This window comes from Hydra viridissima, unplaced genomic scaffold (genome assembly GCF_058129835.1).
Source record: "Hydra viridissima isolate aposymbiotic clone 2 unplaced genomic scaffold, HvirCarnegie_v1 scaffold_4, whole genome shotgun sequence".
Lineage (NCBI taxonomy): Eukaryota > Metazoa > Cnidaria > Hydrozoa > Anthoathecata > Hydridae > Hydra > Hydra viridissima.
In genome coordinates this window covers 11,223,838-11,247,053 of record NW_028324303.1, presented here as the reverse complement: position 1 = coordinate 11,247,053, position 23,216 = coordinate 11,223,838, and the positions used below count along the sequence as shown (strand labels likewise).

At 31.1% G+C, this 23,216-nt stretch overlaps 2 protein-coding genes and 1 pseudogene across 3 annotated transcripts; 1 reads left to right on the top strand and 2 right to left on the bottom strand.

The window, feature by feature from the left end:
* Positions 1 to 2,182: 2,182 nt before the first annotated feature.
* LOC149889888 (uncharacterized) lies at positions 2,183 to 5,320 on the bottom strand. The gene has a single exon (XM_090086284.1). The coding sequence runs from the start codon at positions 4,463 to 4,465 to the stop codon at positions 2,318 to 2,320; it is 2,148 nt and encodes a 715-aa protein (XP_089942410.1). The 5' UTR covers positions 4,466 to 5,320; the 3' UTR covers positions 2,183 to 2,317.
* Positions 5,321 to 12,007: 6,687 nt separating this feature from the next.
* LOC145183548 (atypical kinase COQ8B, mitochondrial-like) lies at positions 12,008 to 19,354 on the top strand. Of its 2 annotated transcripts, none has more exons than XR_016451569.1 (13): positions 12,008 to 12,489; positions 12,599 to 12,665; positions 14,921 to 14,989; positions 15,119 to 15,235; positions 17,040 to 17,125; positions 17,221 to 17,361; positions 17,471 to 17,552; positions 17,652 to 17,758; positions 17,930 to 18,071; positions 18,175 to 18,282; positions 18,445 to 18,510; positions 18,601 to 18,687; positions 18,966 to 19,354. XR_016451569.1 is itself a non-coding variant. In XM_090084343.1 (13 exons), exons 1-13 carry the CDS (start codon positions 12,298 to 12,300, stop codon positions 19,236 to 19,238), a joined length of 1,524 nt encoding a protein of 507 aa, XP_089940469.1. In that variant the 5' UTR covers positions 12,008 to 12,297; the 3' UTR covers positions 19,239 to 19,354. The 2 variants fall into 2 exon arrangements, 1 of the variants encoding a protein (XP_089940469.1); XM_090084343.1 differs by having other exon boundaries at positions 17,652 to 17,745.
* Positions 19,355 to 20,221: 867 nt separating this feature from the next.
* LOC149889887 (uncharacterized) lies at positions 20,222 to 21,165 on the bottom strand (annotated as a pseudogene).
* Positions 21,166 to 23,216: the final 2,051 nt, after the last annotated feature.

Here is a 23,216-nt window from a genome sequence, read left to right as displayed (position 1 = left end):
CCCTCAAAATGAGAGTAGTTGCTCTTGATGAAGAGCAGTTTTTTAACCTTCAAAGGATCCAAGCTATTTCTTCCCTTCGTGATTTTCAAGCTGGCAGTGCTGAACAAGCGCTTTGAGGATGCTGAACTTGCATGAACGCTCAGGAAAGAATTGATCAGACGTTATATTTTGTCACCTAGAACGGCAACGGCTTTTCCGTTCTTGCATAAACTGCCTCAACATCATTTTCATAGGAAAAAAGTTCTCCTTTCAATCCAGTCGCGCTTTTCTTCAGGCTCTTTGGCTGGATAAATCTCAAAGAGAATCTTCCGAATTGTGGGCAAAAAGACTGAGTTTAAAGCAGATTGTCTGACGTTTTCATACTTGAACCAATTTTTACTGAGCTTGTGTCCTATTATTTACAACTATTTTTGGAATTACTCGCAATTATTCCCAATTACTTTCAATTTTAGTAGATTAGGAACTTGCTCAAAAATAGACAACAGCCAGTTAAATTGCAACTTTGGACAAATAGTATTTTAAAATTATTTTTCAATCACATTTGTAACAAGGGTCCAAGCAGTTGGCAACCAGGTAGACCACTTGTCTGAAACCAAACATTCCTATTTCTGCGCTGACTTCTACGTTGAATTGAAGAGAGAAATTCTTTCCCAGACAACTTGGCATGTGATCGGCAGTTCCCTGAAGATGGTGAAGTTGTGGAACCACAAAGTGAATGGTGGGGGCATTGTTTACCGTCGATTTTTTGCTGATCTGTCGAACATCTTTCAAGAATTTGTAATTCTCCTCAAGTTTTCAAACTCGTCTGGTGCCCTGTTAGCGAAAAGCATTTAACGTTGGTACACGAAACCCAACCATTGTGAGTTCCAATTATTCCGTAGGCTTTCTTCTTAAGTTCGTTGTTCAACTCTTCTGCCGTAACAGCCTTCAAATCAGATTCCATCTTGCCAATGCACTTCGATAAATGTGGTGGAGTTATCGCTCTCAACCGTGGGTCACAGCTAGTAGCCGCAATCAACCTAAATATGAAAAAAATCCTTTATTTGACAGTCTATGTGATTTTAAATCTTTTACATTCATTTATTTTTTAACTGTTTTTTTTTTTAACAAAATGTAAATTTTTAAATTAAAATAAATTAGGGTCTAGTACACTGACTTATTGCCATATCTATTGATTGTTCAAATTGGACTTGCTACTCCTAGTTATACTCCGAGGCTTGGAGCTGACAGCGAGGAATTCAAATGCTGCGAATCTAATGGTCTTAGCAGAAAAAACACCCACTACGCTTAGAACCATTGATCAAATGGGATAGCTAAGCTAAGGTCCTGGTCAATTCATAGTTTAAGCTAATGCATATATCCTGGTTGAGAAGAAGATCCGTGATCTAGCAAGTGATGTTGAGGGAGAAGCTTTAGGGGGGACTCAGAATACCGTGAGTATCCTGGGTCCCCCTAAACCTTCTCAGCGAATATAAGTAACTATTAGTGATTTTCAGAAATTTTAAGTAACTATCAGCGATTTGCAGCAAATATCACAAACTACCAATTTCATTAGCGGCCATCATTATCAGTAATTATCAATGAGTATAATTAATTGTAAGCAGTTATCTATTAGTGATTGCACAAATTAATAAAATTCGTTTTAATTTAAAAAAAGAAATGGCCTTACGGTTTCTTTCATTGACTCCTTAGCTTTCAAAAAACTGACATGTTCCTCAGGATGATGCAACCGAAGGTAGTGCCACCCAGTCGACATTGATGATTTATTTGCCGTAAAGAAACTTGAATATTTGCAAGGACAAAGTTCGCATCAGTTGGTTCCCAAAAATAATGCGAAATGAGATAAGGTTTTTATCATGCACTTCCTTCCTCACTTCCTTGAGTACGGGAATATTTCAGTGTTGGGCGGGGTATGCATAGCAGCGGCAAAAACATATATGTATGTATATATATATATATATATATATATATATATATATATATATATATATATATATATATTAGGGTGGTGCTCAAAAAACTTTTTCAAAGTAAATTGATGGGACAACCTCTATTTTTGTTCCTTTTAGCATAACAAACTTATGTGCAAAATTTGAGAAGGATATTTCATCATTAAGGGGTGCCACACGGGGTTGAAAGTTTCACTAAGGTTGACGCTAATGGCTGTAAGCACTTTAAAAAATTTTTTCTACATAAACTATTTTAATTCAAAAGTTTTTAAATAACAAAGTATTGAACATTGAAAACCATGAAAAAATAACTATAATTTCAATATCATTTTAGTTTTTCATTTTGTTTTGAATGGAAAAATGACTATTTAGTCCTGTTTAACAACAGTGGATTTCTTGGCATCTGGAAACTGTTTTCGATGCTCAGACACAACATGGAGAAGTGCTTGCTTTTGTCCTTCATCTTTTGTTAGAATTTGGTTAAAGTCTTGGATAAGAGCAACTCCTCTCTCTGCTCTGTCATTCACAACGCTCAAACCGGCTACAAAATGCTTAGCTGCAATAAAAACTTGGTCCTCGTTCCACAAAGATGAATCCAATTCGAGCCAAGAAGTTGAGATGCCCAGTATAACAAAAAACCTCATGGTGTTCGAGTTAATGAAATCAGCAAGCTCTGATGATGAAATGTTGTTTTCACGTAGTTGAACACGTTTTGCAGGAATTCCATTTCCAGTTTTTGTTTTCATTGCATTTACCATCTCGTATTTTGTAGCTGCATCAACACGATCATCAAAAAAACTAAAGGCAATCAGTTCCTCACTGAGGTACCACATATGACGAGACAATGCCTTTATCGCTACATTTGCAACATTTAAATTTATTGTCCTGAATTGTGTGAGTTGTTTAAGGCACATGAGATCATTCAGTGGAGCTTGAATGGACAGCGAAGCAGTAAACCATGAGTTGAGATAGACAAAGCAGACAAAAATATTCAAGAAGCGTGATAAATTTATTTCACGCTTTGTCATGCGAAACTGGGATCTGAAGAGAAAAATTTTGATTGAATAAATAGCCATGGCCATCCATCTGGCCCGATGCATAGCCCCAGGAGCCAAATCAATAGCTTCTTTCATCATTTCTCTGTTGCTGTTAAAAACTAAAGCTGTTTCAGGATCTGATATACCGTCTTTATATCTGTCACGAACAATTGATAGCCATGCTGTTTGAAACCTTTTAAACATCAAAATGTCTGGTCCAGTAGATGGTCCAGCTAATGAGTTAAACACATCTCCAAAAACAACTTCAAAAATATGGTGCCGACATGCAAGATGGAGCAGCTCTTTATTCATCTTTTGTTCAATAAGAACTGCTGCACCAGAGCGAATCCCAGAATTACTGGCTGTAGTGTCAAAAGACATGGCTTTTATATTCTCTGCAAGATTCCAGTCGTCGATTGCTGTTACAACTGCATTTGCAATTGCCTCTCCAGTGCCATTTGGGAGCTTAGGCACATTCAATAGACGTTCTACACCTTGACCTGAAACAAGAATAGGCAAGCGATCTATTTTTTCATGTTTTCCTGATATATCAGGGAGTAACTTGCCGCCCCAATGCACTACGAGTGGAACATCCCTAATATTTTCACCAAAACTTTCCTTCAATTTCAAAATTGTTTCGTATCTATGTTTCATTCTATTGCGTCGAATTGACCAGCGATTCAGAGCTAGTTCACTTGGGTTTTGACCAACAGCAACTGAGAATGAAGCCAAAGCATAAACCGCATTTCGGTCGCTGATCTTCGTTCTATCTAAAGCTGCTGCAACTTGTGGACTGACAATATTTTTTGGACGAGGTCGTTTTGTCTGCGGTGTCACTGCTGAGTCATGGTCAGAATCTACGTTCTCATTGCAACTTTTTTCTGAATCTGATTCAAATGTTTCAACTACAGCTTCACCGTTGCTGACAGCATGTCTCAATTCTTCTCGTTCTGTTCTGGCTTTTATAGCCTCTTGTCTCTCATGTTTACGCTTCAACTTGACTGCCAATTTTCTGTCTATTTGTGCCATTGAACTTGAGTGTCTTCCATTTCCAAGCTGAGCTTTAAGAAAAAGTTTGTCTTCTGGATTTTGTATAAGCCTCTCGGCATCAACATGAGAAATGTCGAACGTATCTTCAAATGATGCAACAAAGGCTGTTTCTTTCGCTATCTGAGTTGCTCCTCCTCTTTTTGAAGCCTTTTGTAGCTTTCTCCACTCATTGTATATTTTCTCTAGCCTCGCAATTGCATGTTGCAATGTTGTCATTGGCATGTAAGCTTTGTTCCAAAAATCAGCAACTGTTTTAATAGTAATGTCCGAACTTTCTCGCACGGTTTTTTTATTTATTTTCAACTGATGGAAGAAAAACTGTAATGCTTGCTTTCGTGACGGTAATCTAGTACCATTAATGGAAGCATTTGTGAAACCGGGAAGGTAAATTTTGGTTGCAGATCTAGTTGCAGGTTTTGATTGTGACATTTTCTGATATTTATTAATCTAGAAAAATACAAATAAAGTTATGCAATAAGCATGATGTGAATTGCAAAAGTTATAAAATTTTATTCATTTAGTATATATTCAGTGATATCCATTATTCAGTATCTTTTTTGAGTTTAGATATATGAATTTATATAAAATAAAATTCAAAGTAGTTTACATAATTTATATTACAAAATAACAACTTAAATGTATACTGACTTTTCACAATTGAGATATTCCACTGCAAAAATGTTAAAAATGAAAAATTTTAGTTAAAATAATTAATTTGGTAGTCTGATAGTGATAAACATACAAAATGGCGATTGGGTGGCAAATTACAAAGAATTCTGGGATAGAAAAAATAAGTAAGTGGGCTGCAGCTAAGTAATTAATATTTAAGCACTATAAAAATTTAACTATTTGAATGTAACAAATTTCTAAAAATGCTATGAAGTAAAATTTCTGTTTTTTTTATCTGTATTTGGAAATTTATAAATATTTTTCATATACAGAACATTAATTAGTTGATAAATTTAACAACTGGTCAGATTCTCAAAAAAAACATAAAGAGTACACCTCATTGAAAAGACATCTGGTTGTGTTCAAAATGGATTTACAGATAAAAAAATTTATTTAAAGATTTCAATAATATTCAACAACACATTAATTTACACGGCTATCTTTTCTATCGCGTACATGTGGTTTTATCAGTTGGCATGTGGCACCCTTTAATGAAAGAATATTTTTATGAAATTTTGCACATGAGTTCATGAGATCAATAGGAACAGGACTAGAGGTTGTCCCAGACAAAATCTGAACATTTAATTTTTGACTACCACCCTAATATATATATATATATATATATATATATATATATATATATATATATATATATATATATATATATATATATATATATATATATATATATATATACATACAGTAGGATGCAAAAAAAAAAGACTAACAAAACACAACTATTAGCAGATTGGTACACACAATGATACAACTAAAAGCATTAGGTGAACTTTTTTCTGCAAAGCAAATAAAAAAACCATTTGTTAGTAAAATCAATCGCAAAAAAAGATTAAAGTGGTGCGTTGAGCACAAAGATTGGACATGTGAACAATGGGCTAAGGTTAATTAGAGCGACGAGTCTCCTTTCGTCTTGTTTTATAATGGTCGATCTCACTGTTGGAAATGAGTTGGGGAAAAGTGCAACCCCCAAACATGCAACGCAACCATTAAACAAGACAAAAAGATTAATGTTTGGGGTTGTTTTAGTGCACACAAAGTTGGAAAACTTTACTGGGTGAAAGGTCAGCATGGACCGGCATTTGTATCAGGAAATCTTAGTTAATCAACTCGGACAATAATTTACAATAATTTCGCTTGAGTGATGCGAAATAGATTCCAGCAAATATATCTTTATGTTAATTTTCAAAAGTCTATTAGCCATAGAGTAAAGCTATTTAAAGAAATCCATCTTTCCACGCTACCCATAGGCTGCTTTTAACTCCTTATTTTTCCGAAGATTTCTGTGCAATAGATAAACGCATTTCCAGAACATCTAAATTGGAATTTGAAACAATGCCATAATGTTAGATTTATACAAAATATTTTTCAAATATTTCATATTAATATCTCTATCAGTGGCCTATACTTTTTTTAAGGAAGTTAATATTAAGTTTTTAATATTGTTATAAAAACAATAAAAAGTAGTTGAAAATAGTTTACACTTGCACATAAAGTCGGAGACAGACTAAGTTGTATAAACTCCAAGTTTAAATATTAAGCACATTCGAGTTTGTCAAATTTGGTGAGTTTGAGTTTTTCAGGTTTAAAAACTTTGCTCAAGTTTTTCGATACAAGTTTGTCAAATAGTAAGATTATTCATACTGTTTGAAAATATCAATTAATCCAATACTGAATCATGTTATTAACATGATTTTAACAAATTTGTCAACATCATGACATTAATAGTAAGCGTCTGCGTCTCGTTATTTTTTTTATTCGAGACGAGACGATCCTAAAAGCTTTGTCCCGATTAGCGATAAATATTGAGACAATTTTCAATTTTCACTCGAAATCCGGGACGATACCGAGACGAGATGTCCCGGACAAAATAGGACCTTTACAATTTCCCGGAATTTACATCTTTTTAACGGAACATAACGAGGTATAATGAGACATACTAATTAATCCTTAATGTGAAATTTGAATAATCAATTTCTGACACAATTACCATTATTTATTTCAGGTGCTATTATTGATATTGTTATACCATCTATATAAACACAGGTTTAAAAAGATTAATGGTAGCAACTGAAATCATGGGGAAAAAGATGTTTAAGGGATAGTATTTAACTCTTTCCACTAAAATAAATATATAAAGTGTCTTTAACTTTTTTGATCCATAAAACATTTGACTTTTTTTAAAAAGTGCAATTCTTGCAGAGACTAACAATAGAGCATGATGTTCAATACCAAGTTCTTTTATTTTTTCTCTTTTCCTTTGCTCTCCAAGGACCACCCATTGTTTATGGGGTTTTCCAGAAACAAAATACTTTTATTGGTCATAAGATTTTCTTGAAGCCATAGATATTCTTTTTCTATAAAAGAATCATAGTTTCTAACACATTGTTTTAGTTTTTTTCTTCACTTTTGAAATAAATCTATCTAAAGTAGCATTAATTTATGTTCTATTTGCTAATTTCTTCAGTTTTATTTGATTTCGTTAAGTAAATCCTTCCAAAATCGTAATTTATCCATCCTAATTCACATATATTCGGGATAAGATCTAATCTTTTTGTTGTTGTTGTTTTTAAAATCATTAATATACAGTATTGGTTAAAACATTTGCAACCAACATCGAACAATGCTAAAAAGTGTTCCTAATTTTACATGTCTTAAAAACGAAACGAACTATACTACCACAGCTAACAGTTCAGGAGTCTGGAGTCATAGCATGCCATGACATGAGCAATCAGCTGACAGGTGACAGCACACAGGCAGAATTTCGTTGACAAGTGCCATTTTGCAGCGGACAAAACAACTGCAACTTTTTTGGTTTGTTTCATTTTCTTAAGTCTGGTCCGTGTCAACGTCACGGAAGTTTTTTAATAATTAAAGGAAGTATCCAGAAGTTTCCAGAAGTTTCCAGAAGCATGCCGAAGCTTCCAGAAGTTTCCAGAAGAAGCATCTGGAAGCATCCAGTAGCATCCAGAAATATCCAGAAATATCCAGAAACATTCAGAAGCATACAGACGCATCCAGACGCATCCAGAAGCTTCCAGAAGCATCGAAAAGAAGCATCTAGAATCTTCCAGAACAGGTTCACACAGGTTCATTTTACTATATAAGAGACATGTAAATCGACATGTAATTCAGTCAGTATATGGAAGTCAATCAGTCAGTACTATCAAGACAGTTTATCGAAGTGAGTTTTATCAAAGTGTTTTATCGAAGAACATCAATACAAGAAGTGAAATACAACAAGTGTTTCATTACATCAATACAGTCCACATCCAACCAAGACGTTGTGTATTATTGTATCATCACAAGGTAAATGTAACACGGTAAGCCTTGAGAAGCGTGATTATTTCTTTTTATTATTTTTATGACTTCAAGTGCAAAAATGGATCCCGACAGTCTTGGATTGGAACTAAGAAAGAAAATTATTGGCGATTACGTAAGTGGAATGTCACAAAAAAGTATTTGTTATAAATATCGCGTGAAAAAATGGACCGTATCAAGACTATGTTCCAAATATCGTTCTACGGGGAAGTTGGCAGCAGATAACAAAGCTGGAAGACCGCGTTCCACCACTTCTAGAGAGGATTCTATGATCGTCAGATCCGTCAAGAAGGATCACTGGATATCATCAGTCGAGATACAAAAGTAATTAGAGCTGCCTGTATCGGATCGAACAATCAGACGACGTGCTGTTGAAGCCGGATTGTTTTCTCGACGCCCTGCAAAGAAACCACTGATTTCACTAAAAAACCAGAAGAAAAGACTCCTGTTTGCTACAGCTCATATTGACTGGAATGTGCAGAAATGGCCAACTGTCCTGTTCAGTGATGAATCGAAGTTCAACATCATTGGGAGCGATGGCATTTGCCGTGTACGTCGACCGGCCGGAAAACGCCTCGATTTACGTTACTGCCATAAGACCGTGAAGTATGGTGGAGGCAGTGTAATGGTCTGGGGGTGTTTTTCTGCTAACGGTCTAGGTCCATCAAATCGAAACGATGGAATAATGGACCGTTTCATGTATAAAAATATCCTGAAAGATGTTGTGTTACCTCATGCTGAATGGAATATACCAATAAAATGGGTTTTTCAGCAAGACAACGATCCGAAACACACTGCAAAAGTAGTCAAGCAGTGATTTCAAGACAACCACCTATCGGTGATGGATTTGCCGCCTCAATCTCCGGATCTTCAACCGCAGAATTAATCGTGAAGGTGTTCGTAATAAGGATCAACTGTTTGAACAAATCCAAAAGTCCTGGGCAGCGATTCCACAAAGTTTCATTGATCACCTGATCGAACCTATGCCTTAAAGATGCAAGGCTGTGATCGACAACAAGGGATTCGCCACGAAATATTGATAGCGAAATACAGCTTGGTCAACATTTTGTCGAGTTGTACTTGTTTTGTCCAGAAGGAAATCAACTTTTTTTAACACTTTTGATTAATTTATTAATTTTCGTGTACAAATAATGAACTTTGTGATGAATAAAACTTGAAGAACTTTGTCTCTAAACAGTTACATAGTTATTTCTCTAAATTGAAAAAATGCAGCACTTTTATATAAAGAAACTAAATTAGCATTATTTGGTTGCAAATGTTTTGTCCAATACTGTATATCAGAAACATTTTTGAGTAATTTATATCATTTTTCACTTTACACTGTTTAACATTTTATGTTATTACTTCTTTGACAATTATCACATTACGTTCTCTATAATGTTTAAGTAAATAATGTTACTTGTATATTACAGGAAATACTGAAGTTATTAAGAATGCTATTTCAAATATCTAGCACTTCTTGAATAGTAAATCATTATTCAAATTAAAACATTTTAACAAATTTCTAAGTAGCATATGATGACAAAAATATGTTTCTTGAAGCTTTATTTCATATGTTGAAACAAGTCATACAAGTAAAAAACTCAAATTCAAGAAATACAAATGTCAATGTGTCCATAAAAACCTTGTTTTCCGCCATTTTCATTTATTTTGATATAATAAAACATTGTTAAAAAATGGCGGAAGACAAGATTTTTATAGGTTCATTGACATTTGTATTTCTTCAAAAAATATATAAAGTTAAAAGATTATCTTAAAAGTAAATATAGACTTTAATTTATATTAAAAGTTCTCCATTTTTACTAAATAAAAATCTCTCATTTTTTAGATTTTTTTGAAAATAATATTAATATTTTTAACTTCTTTTAACCATAAAATGTAAAATATAAATTTTATGAAAAAACTGTTTTTACTTTTTAAATAAATGATCATTCTAATTTAATATTATTTAAAAAAGGGCACTATATTTACCAAAAAATTGTGAGAGGTTTAGTGCCATTTTTTTTTTGTTTTGAGTCACTGTGCGTCATTTCTGGCTGGCAAAACAAACTTGATTGGCAAAAAATTTTCTTCACTGCGAAAGCGCGAGTTAGATATCTATTTAATATAATTGATCTGTCTCGTAAAGTTTCGTAATTATCCGGGACACAGTTTTTAAATTCCGAGACAAAATTTATGTCCCGATTTTTAACTTTATTCCGGGACAATCGTTACCTTTGTCTCGTTATTTTTTTCCGGGAAATTTCTCGTCTCGTTACGCTTTTCCCGGTTCATTTTGAGAATACGATTCCGAGACGCAGACTCTTAATTAATAGCATGACGATTTAAAAAGTTACTTGAGTAATGTTAAATTAAAAATAAAAATCAGCTTTGTTTTTAAAAAAAACTAAAAAAAAAATACTAATTGTTGATAATTAAAATGGTTGTAATTATCGACAATTAGTATTTTTTTATCCGTTTGTATCCATTTTTTAAGTTTTCTAAAAAAATTGGAAAAATTTGACAAAACTCAAAAATTTTATTGGACAAATTAATATTGGACAATTTTAAAGTTTTACGGTGAAGTTTATCAAATATTAAATATGAACTTGAACAGTTCTAAAACTATGTTTGTATTTTTTGTCGATAGTTTCTCAATTTAAAGCCTTCATTACACTAGCGAATTCTAGCTGCTAATTTTTTAGAGAAAAAAAAAATTAAAGCTATGAATTTAATTTTCTTGTAAAAATAATTAAGAATTAAAAGTAGGAAAACTAAATTTTTTAACATGAGAACATAAAAAAATTGATAAAGTTCAAAAAACTCGAAAAACTCGATAAACTTGATTAAAGCAATTATCATATGTCATAAACTTAAGAGTCAAATTATTCAAGTTTTCAGAAACCAATTAAATTTTTTCTTCAAGTTTTACCAGTTTAAATTGTTCAAATATTTGATAGTCAAATAGTTCAAGTTTACACGAGCTTATAAAATTTATCAAGTAATCTTATAAAATTAAGGGAGACCGGGGCTAGTTGACTACAGGGGTAAGTTGACGCACTGCGTTTTACTTTGAGAATTTCCACCAGAAATTTTCAAAATTCGCATGGGATCTTCCCACTTTATTAATTTATCTTTCAGTGTAGTACCAGGGCTATAAGCGCATGCGCATAGAAGTTGTACCGATGTGTTTTTTTTATTAATTTTGTAACTTTTGTAACTATATTACTTTTTCAATTTTAAAAAACAATAGCATTAGCTACAAGTAAACTCGAATAGATGTAAGTGTTGTATGCTTCACTCTAACCAGTCACACTTTGTGTTTCTCAATATTTCGCGTTTTTGGGGATTTATAAGCCATTTTGTGAGCAAAAAGCTTTTAGGGTTAGTTGGCACAATGATCGTGGGGCTAGTTGGCAACATGTGCCAACTTACAACTTTTCGCATTAGCCGTAAATTTACTTAAGTTATATAACGCTACAGATCTACAGATATGAGTAATTATAAAAGAAAAGTAGACAGGCCTGTAAGTTCTGAAAATGTCACAAAAAACGCTGTTGATGCTAATTTTATAGAAGAACTGTCTATTGTATCGACTTAAATGCAATAAAAGTTAATGTCAAAAAATATTTTTGGATAAAAATGATCAAGACTTTTCATTAAAAAAATGCACTTGAAATAGATGCTTAATGTTCCTAAATTTGTCTCTTTTTATATGGTGTGCAAACTTACCCTGAGAGTATAGGCAACTTAACTCGAGCCGGAGTAAGTTGGCACATACTTTTTTCTTTTTTGGAGGCCCTTTTTGGGCCACCAATTTTTTTTTTTTTTTTAATGTTTAACTCTTAAACATGCTTGCCAAATTTATATTCTTTTGAACTGCATTTTGACATCCTCAAAAAGGTTCCCCAGAAATGCACAGAGCTCAAAAACTAGAACTTTAGCCAACTAGTCCCGGTCTCCCCTACGGTATGTTGGGTAGTTAAAACTTGCTGTGCAAGCGTCATCAAGAATAAGAAAACCATACTTACCCAAATAGCTGTGTACTTCTTGAACACATGCAAAATGTCTGTGCATGAATGTTATTTTTCTGTGTAATTTAAATTACAATCAAAGACTAGAACATCTTGCATGAATGTAGTCTTTATGTATTATTTAAACACTTATAATAATAGTGTATATTATTACAATAACACTGAAAATATATATTATTAATACGAAATAGTTATTTATGTTTTGTTCTAGATTTCATAAGAATGTTTATAAGATGTTGTAGGTGCAATTTTTTGAGAAAAGTTGACATTAGCCTGCTGGGATCAAGTGTTAACTACTCAACAGTAGAGGCATCTTCAGAAAATAGTAAAGCTGCAATAGAAAAAGCAAAAGCTGACTTAAAGTCAAGAGTTAGACTTAAGAAAAAGCCAACAACAGATGTCATCTCACAAAAGGTGAGATGTTTTAACAATATATCATAAAAAATAACCAAAAAAAGTGTGAAAAAAAAAATTATTAAATTTATGTACTTGTTAATATATATATCGTCATTTTATAATTAAGTTATCAGACAAGTCCAAAGAAAGAGCTGTTCCATCAACCAAAATTTCACGCATGTTTAACTATGGAGGTATATAGTTAATGTTTGTTTAATTTTCTAATTTATTTATCCACTTTAATAAAGTTGTTAAATGTTAAATCAGGGGCTTTAGTTATGATACCTTACTCTTCAGCAAGGCTGTAGAGTAAGGTATCATAACTAAAGCCCCTGATTCACCTATTTTTGAGGGTATAATAAGGTTATGACTCAATATGGCCATTCTCCTATAACCTGAGAAATGTTGAATTAATGAAAATTTGGTTTATTGACTAAACTGTCGAAAAATGATATCTCCCCAATTTTTTCATATTTTAAAAATTTTTAAATATGAATCATTTCCCACTCTTTTATGAACAGCTACCAAAATATTTACAGCTAATTGTAAATTATACTTAGTATTTTAAAATCACATACCATATTTGGTTGTTGGGTGATAAAAAGAATTAAGTTTACAAACTGGTGAGTTATTAAAATGCTTTGCAGGTCATTCTTCCCAAAAAATTTCTTATTTGCATATTCCTATCTTTTGAATTTTGTGGGAGTTCTTTCATCAATTTAACACCATATTCAGTAATGATTTATATTCTTAGAATATTTATAGGACTTTCTTTTTTGCTCCAATCTCTCATGAAGCAAAACAGCTTCACACTTGATTTTGGTCAATTCATTTAGCATGTAATGAGATTATTATTTGCTGAATCAAAGTTTTTGCTACAAATTTACTAATGATATTAACAATACTTTTTGTTTAAATTAAAATTTATATTAGTTTCAAATCAAACATAGCTGATTTCACTAATAAAAGTTTATGCAAGCAATTAATTATTGGTAAAGTATCGATTGTTGGTCTTCTTTTAAATAAATTAAATGATGATTTATTACATTTTTGTATTCCTATATTTTCAATCTTTTTTTTCAACTATATACATATTGATCATAGCATAAGTCTGTAGAACTTAACTTTCTGCTTCAAGGGAGCATTCTCCTTCACAATAAAGACAGGCATATTTGCCAGAGTGACTTGAAAGTCCAAAAATATTGTTTGCACACTTTAGATGAAATGCTATACTAAAATTTACTTTTTCAAGTTGAAAAGGTTCCAATAATTTTTGGAGATTTTCTATTATCCTCTGAGATCATCTCCACAACGGCAAGAGTTTAAAATCATTTCACACAAGATTCTTCATATATTTCAGAGGAAGAATAATGATTTTTTGAATCCAAATTAATAATTTTTAGGATGTTTAAAGATATTTTTACCATTGCATTAAGATTATCAATACATTTTTCTTAAATTATGGATTTGATAAATTCTATTGTATTTTTGAAATAAACTATATCTCTAATGAATAACTGATCACCATCAACAAGTTGCTCTTTTTTACATTCTTATAAAGTATCTAGAGTTTCCTGCAATTCAGTCGTATTAGCATTAATGCACCTGTTAGATTACAAAATAAAGTAGAACATAATTTCTTGGTTTTATTTTTAGAGATTTCTATAGCTCATTAATAGTAACATTTGATAGCTCCATAATATCTTGGAATGAGACCTAATTTTCTTTCTTTTTGATTTAATTTCATTTTCTCAGACTGTAACAGATTTCCACCTGCAGACAATCTGTAGAAGATTTCCACCTGCAGACAATTTGAACTGCTCTCCACTTACAATGCTTTCACATTCCATTTTACGTTTTAACTATCCAGATACTACTTGTTTTAAATTTTTATCTCCAAGTGATTCACTGATTTCTATGATAATTAATTTTGTGTGTACATGTGTGTTTGTGTGTGTGTGTGGGGGGGGGGGGGGGCATTTAAAACTATACTTTACATAAGCATGATTTTTTAAGATATACTATCAAGTTCTCAGGTTTCTACACCATAATCAATTAAAATTGTGATTTTAGTTAAAAAAGTCCTAACCCTAGTGTTCACTTCCTCCATATATAACTTATGCAATTTTTACTACACTAGTCTGTACACACTACTTAATTTGAATTCATTTCACACTGCTGCTACTTCAGTGGCAGAGCAAATGTAGTTGAAAAGTTTACTACTGATAAAGTTTGCAATTGAATGTTAAAAGTAATCAAAGTTAAGTATAGATTTGAAGTTGGTTCAATTTTATAGATTCCAACTCCAACAGCTCCAATAATGCTTCTTACATCAGGTTAATAATTTCACAATTCTGTCATTCATTCAGGATTGCAGTGTGAAATACTTTGAGATGTAAATCTGAGCTCATAATAAATTTGATTATTTTTAGTTGTTTGTGTTTTTTAGGTTTAGTGGCTAGTTTAGGACTTGGTGCTCTAACTGAATCTGTGAAAAAGCAAGTTGGCATGAGTTCTGGTAAAAGAAAAATTCTCTAAAAATTCTGATCTCCACTAATAGTTAATTTATTATTTAAAACCTCGTATTTGAATTGATGTATTGCAATTTCATGTTCTTATTTTTTAGTTTCTTCTTATTGTTTCTTAGGTAATGCATATTCAGAAAATTCATTTCTATCCCAGGCAAATGTTGAAAGAATTGTTTCAACTCTATGCAAAGTCAGAGGAGCTGCTTTAAAGTTTGGACAAATGTTAAGTATACAAGGTAAAAATTGATTTAAGTGTCTATGTTTGCATATATTTGCATATATTTTTAAAAAAAATGTATCAAAAGTACCTTTTTTGAGTCATTTCCCTTTCTTTTTAATCTAAGTAACTGGAATAATAGTTTTACATTGTTTTCAGTTTAAATTTGGTGTCAGTTCAAATGAATTGCTTATGAATTTACATATCTACAATATGTTTTTGCAGAAAGTTAATGAAGTATTTAAATACAAGTATTGCATAGCAAAGTAAAAGTCACCATGTTAACTACTTGTTAGTTATAAGTTATTGCATAACCAAAAGTAATTACTCAAACAAACATTGATGGTCTGATTTTTATTTGATGCTTGTTGATGCTCTTCAGCCGTAAATAGAAGCAAGAAATCTGATGTAAATTTTATAGCATAAATTCACATGTTGCAGATTATCAAGCAGCTAAAATTTCTAATTAACAGCATCTTTAATTAAAAATACTGGACTCAAAATGTGTGCTGTAAGTGAACTCTAGAAAAGTTATTGAACCTTGTTGACAGAATTTTTGGCATAAGAGATTCTTTTTCAAAATTTAGTTTTGAATTTTTGCAGTCATGTGTCTAGTTGAACAGCTAAAGTATGACAATTATGAAACTCTCATTAAATGCCAAAGATGCAGTTTTAAAACATGCACCACTTTTATGGTTCATTCTTACATTAGGCAGCTGCTGTAAGTCAAATATTGAAGTTCAAAAAAATCTCCTGTATTTTTTTGCTTCATATGATGTCATTATTGCTTCAATTAGTAATTGTTTGGAAAAATAAGCTATATGAAGAGTAGTTCAGTCTTTTGAAAGTGGTTAGATATCTGCATCCTCTTAGTCTAGGAACATATTGCAATTTTTCAACACTGTTTACCAAATTTGAAATGTTTACAAACTCTATCTAGAAGTGTCAGCACTTCTAAATAGAGCCTGTAGCATATTAAGTTTTGCAAACAGTGTTGGATTTGGGCACTAATGTGTTTTGATTTTCTGCAATTAAAGCAGAAAATGCATAAAGCAAAAAATATTGATGTGTCAAATATTATGTTTACTATTTTGTTAAAACAATTCCATAGTTAATTTTAGTGAAATGTATTGCTGATTGTAACTCTAGAACCTTCTTTACCTTAAAAGACATCTGACTTTGTTAAATCCTCATGCATTAAAAGATATCTAGATTTGTTAAAACTTTTTACCTTACAAGATATCTGGCTCTGTTAGCTGTTTAATATCATGATTTCACCTGCTTCTATAAATGTATTTATATTTGAAACATTATTTTTCTTCCATTTCATATTGATATTGAAAGTTTTTGCTGATATGTGTTATCACTTTCTTTAACCTACATCTCGACCACTTTCTATCTACTTTAGTCAAAACTATCAGCATATTGAAATTAGATGTTGAAAACTAAACAGGATGTTGCGAGTGGGAGTCATAGTTTTGTTTACTATGATCCAGTCTGGTAAATGAAGCCTGCAATTCCCACTCACATTTGTATTTATGTTTTTCTTCAGAATATGAACAAAAATACATAAGACTGCTGCACACATACAGATTTAAAACAGAGTGGGTTAAAGTTAATATATAAAAGCTTAGAAGTTAAAAAATTGTTTCATTTTAATGCTATTGACATGTTTCAAGGACATTTTTGAAAATAGAAGATTAGGGCAAGAGTTTATTTCATCCAAACAAATATAAATACATTCATTTAATTAAGAGATTGAACCAACAATGGCATAAATCTAAAATATTTTTAAACTATTGATGTAGAATTTTTTCCTTTAGATAATAATTTTATTCCAAAAGAAGTACAGCAGTTATTTGATAGAGTTCGAGCTAATGCTGATTTTATGCCTCAGTGGCAAACTGAAGTGAGATTATTCAAGTTGAAACATTTTACTTTTTTTGAAATATGTAAAAAATTGTAGCTTGTTTCTTGTTTAACCAGATTAAATAAAATCTCTAGAAAATGTTATCTGCAGAACTTGGCAATGATTGGAGGAATTTGTTTAAAGAGTTTAATATGAAGCCATTTGCTGCTGCATCTATTGGCCAGGTCCATCAAGCTGTTACTCTCAACAATATACCAGTTGCTGTTAAAATTCAGGTAATTATATAACTAGTTTTAGTAGTAAAATATAATGATTGAGTTAATATTTATTTATCTATTAAAGTATTAGTTGTTTTTTTTTTTAATTTTATTTTTGTTATTTTAGTATCCTGGTGTTGCAGAAAGTATTGATAGTGACATTGACACACTGCTTTCTATTTTGGTTTTCTCTAAAATGCTTCCAGAAGGTATTAAATAAATATTTAATTTAAGTTTTACATAAATATACTATTACTAGTTAAAGCTTGACATGTTTTACAATTTTTAAAGGAGCTGTTTTAATGCAGGTTTATTCTTGGAGCAAGCAGCTGATGTAGCTAGAAAAGAACTTTCCTGGGAAGTGGATTACAACCGAGAAGCTCAGTCATCAGCAAAATTCAAGTATTGCAAAATGGTTACTCCACTTCTTCAATATTTTTAATTAACGAATTCTGTTCTTTTATTTGTTAGTATATTAATTTTGTTAATATTGCCATTACTAGAATTTTTATTACCGATATTATTATGACAAAAAATATAGATTAGAGCATATACTGTCTTTTGATTTTTAATGTATCCTATTTAGAGAACTGTTGGATGGAGATGATGATTATTTTATTGCTGAGTGTTTTCCTCATCTTTCTACAAAAAGAATATTAACTACAGAACTTCTTCAAGGAATACCTCTTGATGAAGTTGCTTACATGGATCAAAACACTAGAAATCGGGTATTTCTTAGTGTATTTCTCATTTAATTTTATATATTTTATATTTAACACTTTAATTGGTTAGACCATCCTCAATAAAAATAGTAAACTTGTGTTCTCCTAGGTATCAATGGCCGTACTTCGGCTTTGTTTACGGGAGTTATTTGAATTTCATTTTATGCAGACTGATCCCAATTGGTCAAACTTTTTCTACAATAAAGAAACAGATCAGGTTAGAAGATTTATTTTCTTAAAACTAATAGGAAAAAGAGGTGTAGATAAAGTAACAAAATATCAAGTTGTTTCTCTCTTCAGCTTTATTTTTTTAGCTCTTGTAAATTCTTTTAATCATTTTAGTTTCTAGCTGCGCTCTTTTTAATAACATTGTTTTTAGTTGTGTTTGTTAGACTTTGGCGCAAGCCGTGCTTACAGCAAAACCTTTGTTGATACTTACATAAATGTATGTTTTTTGATTTTCTTTTTTTTTTTTTTTTTTTTTTTTTAACCTTTAAGATTTTTCATTTAAGTTAGTTTGCTTTTTCTATTCCAGGTCATTGATGGAGCTGCTCGTTGTGATAGGGCTGTTGTTGAATCACTTCTTACGAAGCTGGGTTTTCAAACGGGATACGAATCAAAGGTTTTTTTCATCTTTCTCTTTCATTTGAGTTTGATTGTAAGTTGCAATAACTGGAAAAAAAAAAAAACTAAAGCTGGTATAAATATTTTTATCAACTTTATATTTTTCCGTGTCAATTTTCCGGAATAAAAAGTGTAGTTTTGAAAATGATATTAATTCTTTGTAGGTTTTTTTTAAAATTGGTAAATCTAGTTAAAACAAATTTAGATGCATGATAACTAGCGCACTTAATTTTCGCGTTAAAAACATTCCTTTTATCATGGTGCATATATATTTAGGCTCTAATACATGCAAATGTTGAAGCCGTCATGGTACTTGGTAAGCCTTTTGCGAAAGACGAAATATTTGACTTCACTAACCAAGATATTACGCGTAAAATAAAGGATCTTATACCAACAATTTTACGTCATCGTCTCACTTCACCACCAGAAGAAAGTTATTCTCTTCACCGTAAGCTCTCCGGCGCTTTTCTGTTGTGTACAAAGCTAAACGCAAAAATCAATTGTTACAATATTTTTAGAGATATTTATGAGTCTTATGACTTTAAATGAATTTATATTTCTAATCGCTTTTATAGTTATCCAAATGCCAGCGCACTTATGAATGCTAAAACTTAGTTTTTAAACTTGTTGTATATGCTAAATTTAGAAGAAGAATATTTCAGTTAGTCTTCTAACGTTATCTCGATGTTCCAGTTAAAAGCGTAATATTTTACGAAATACCCATAATAAATTAAGTGCTTGTTTTGGGTAGAATAACAAAAGCCAATTTTGATTAGCAAAACTTGTTTTAAGGTGAATTTAATTACTTGTTTTATGAATTTAATTTATTTTAACATTAGCTTTGTTAACTAGATCAAGGACGTATTAATAGATGGACGTTCAACGCATTGTTTTATAAAAAAGATATGCGTGTTACGCTATTGTTTAGATAACAAAAGCGAAACAATAGGTGATAATTGCGAATCCGGGGAGTATTTTTATTTTTTTCGACGTCGGAAAAAGTTGGTCTCGACTATTCAATAAAAATATTTTTTAAAGTATTTTACTGAGCATCGATACATAAAATGAGTATGACAGAAAACTTTGCTATTAATCAAGATTATTCTTTTTTGCTTGAAAGTATTGATAACCAAATTTAATTAGTTGTGGATGGTTCTATTGAGATAGATCTTGAAGAGTTAGCGGAATTGTTATCAGAGGATTTTGAATTGGAGCTCATACCACCAGCAATTCCTACAGAGAAGCTGATTGCAGAAGAAACCAAAATGCTGAAAAAAACAGAAGAACGCTTAACAACTAAATTTACCTGTCTGAAATGTTACAATAAATATCTTAGAGAATTGAATTTTAAAAAGCATGAAAAGAAATGTTACATTGCCACTAAAGGTGTGCTTATACTCACATGTTGTGGAGCTTAACGCCTAAACGGGTGTTAATTTATATTTGCAAATACTCCCAGATTATGAAAATATTGTAATAACTCTTAATTTTGATTTTAGAAATTATTCAAAACTGTAAATTGTTGTAATGTACTATTGAACTTCCATATAGAAGAATGCAAGTTGTCTTGATTACATTTTTTACATATACTGGTGTAAGAAAATGTACACAGTTAAAAAATGGCTAGTTAAAGGTAATAGATGATTGACATTTCTCTTTAACCTGGGTTCCATTACAGCCAAGTTAGAATGGTAGATGGTACTAAAATCAAAACAGACTTCTAAACATATTAATGAACAACCTTTATGTCTAATAACTTTAAAGTTTTCAACTGTATTGCCTTCCTTCGTTTCAATTATTCCAACATCCTCATTTGATGTGCTTCGGAAATTTTTAAAATCAGAAAATTTATTTCTGATTACAAAAAAAGATACTGGAAGTCATTATTACATTTACAGATGTTTATGCATGAAATGTTGGAGAATATAATATTAGCAGATTGAAGATTTAGTTGATCTGGAAGAGATTTGTTAATGTTAATGGATAATGGCACTTCACGATTTAAAACAATTAGTCTCCACATGCCATTTGATTGGCGATAACTATTGATTTTAACTATTACAAAATAATTTTTATTATTTTCATTGTAACAGTCAAAGCCATGTTTTGATGCAAATGCTTTTAACTGTTGATGAATACTTATTGCATGTACTTTTCTATTTCTTCCAACTCTTGTGAGTGTGTTACATACATAACAGGTTTTTGTGTGTTCAGAAAAAGTGAAGAATTTATCATTCCTCTCAACTTCAAAGCCTTTTTTTGATTTTAAATCTAACCTGTATAAAACCATATAACATGATTTGCATAAATATTCAGGATGAACTTTTTGATAGTCTGAGGTTGTATCCAGCTTGTAAAAGCTAAGAATTGCTTGTTTATAGATAACAACAGGTTTTATTTGATAGTGACTATCCTGCTTTATTATGCAGCCACACTTTCTACGTAAATGTTTTAAATATTCCTCATGAAGACTCATTATTTATCCTGTAATGAGATAATAAATATGAATATAAAATTACTTCTTTTGATATAATATTTAGAAAAGGTTAAAAATAAGGCTATACATCACTTGTAGAAGACTCAAGAATATGCAACTAAAAGTATGGTCTTATCATTTTCATTATTTCTGTTGTTACTATTAGTAACAACAGTAATAATTAAAAAAATAAGATCATTATAACTTAAAGTAGCTCTACATGACAGTTTAAAAATGCTTAAACAAAAATGCTCATTAAAAATACATACTTTATATATCTTTCCAACTCCTGAAACGAATAGTATTTTATGAACTTTAAGATGCTTTTAGTTATAATACCTTTAGACAAAATGCAGTCTATTTTTTTTTTTTTTTTACAGTTTTACATTTAATTAGTCGTTATATAATAAAGTCCGTGATATATGCTCTCGTAATACAACAAAATCCATGACATATGTTCTCGTAATACATCAAAATCCGAGATATATGCTTTCGTGATGCAATAAAATCCGTGATATATAGACTAATTTAAATAAAAACTTGGTATCTGATAGAAGATCTAATGATCTTGTCGCCAGAACCATAAAAATTTATAATAGAATATAACTTAAGCCATTGATAGATATAGACAAATAAAAATGACAAAATACAAAAAACAAAAGAGCGTGTTTATACAAATTTCTTAACTTTAAAAGTATTTCAACATATTGTCATTAAAGAGAATGAATTTTTTAAATTTCTTTTTAAAGACTGGGAAGGTAATTGATAAATCAAAATTAGGTAAAACAATTTCGTTCCAGAGATTGGGTACAGAGATTGGGTGCAGTTTAGGTATTGAAAGTAAGAAATTTTTTAACTAGGTCGTTCACGAAAAAAAAAATCACAAATTCAAGAGAAAAAAAAAAGCGAGGCAAAAAAGTTCGACATTTCCGACAAAAATAAGAAATACTCTCTGATTTGAACCTTAAAGTGGGAAGCATAATCTGAGAGTGGGGTGAAAAGAACACTTAAAATATCTTTTTCGACCTTTAAACTATATCATAGCAGCTTCAATTTAATAAGGAAAATTTGTTTCACTTTACTCTATCCATTCTAGTAAACCAAACATAGCCTTTTTGCAAAAGCCTAGTTTTAGACGTCAAAGTTTAAACACAGCTAAATTTTTATTAAGCAAAGTTCATAGCTCAAATCAACCTTTTTCAGATTTGTGAACTATTCTTGATTAATTTTTTTGTCATTTATAACCATAAGCTTCAGTAAATGCATAATTATAATGGGTTTACTGAGGGAGGTTTTTTGACGGAAATTTGACGGGTAGAAGTCGGAGTATCTGTATCATGAATTTAGAAAATTGACGGTAACACGCATAGTTTTTGGCTAATTGGCGGCACCTCTGATATATAACAATGTGTTGAACGTCCATCTATTAATACGTCCTTGACTAGATTAACAAAACTTGTTTTATGATGAATTTAATTAATTGTGTTTTTCATAGCCTACCTAATGCATTAGGTAGGCTATGAAAAACACAAGTAATTAAGTTCACCATATTCGAGAAAAATGGATATTTAAATTTTATGAAACAGCCGTCATAATTTTTTAGAATTTGTTGAGTGCTTTTTTTATATCATTTATTACAGCATTTGGAATGCTTATTAAGTTTCTATTTAGCCTCGGTTCATCATAGTTTGTTTAATTGAGGGTTCATTAAAACTTATGAATGAATAAGGTTTTTGATTAGATCAAAGAGATGACTAAATTGTAAAAGAAAACATTTGGCTTTAGTTTTTCAAAAAAATGACGTAACTAAAACCTGTTCACAAAAAAACCTGGCAGCGGTGGCAATCCACAATAAATAAAAGAGTCTGGTCTTTAAGATCTTTAGGGTCTATCAACAAGAGAGCCTTCGACATGAAACAAAATAGAATCTAGTGATAAGAACACAGGTTGAAGATAACCTCAGGTAACATCATGTGAACAATTATCCAACCAGAAGCGATATTCCAATTTCGAAACGAATTTTAAAATATGTAGTACAATTAGAGAGATAA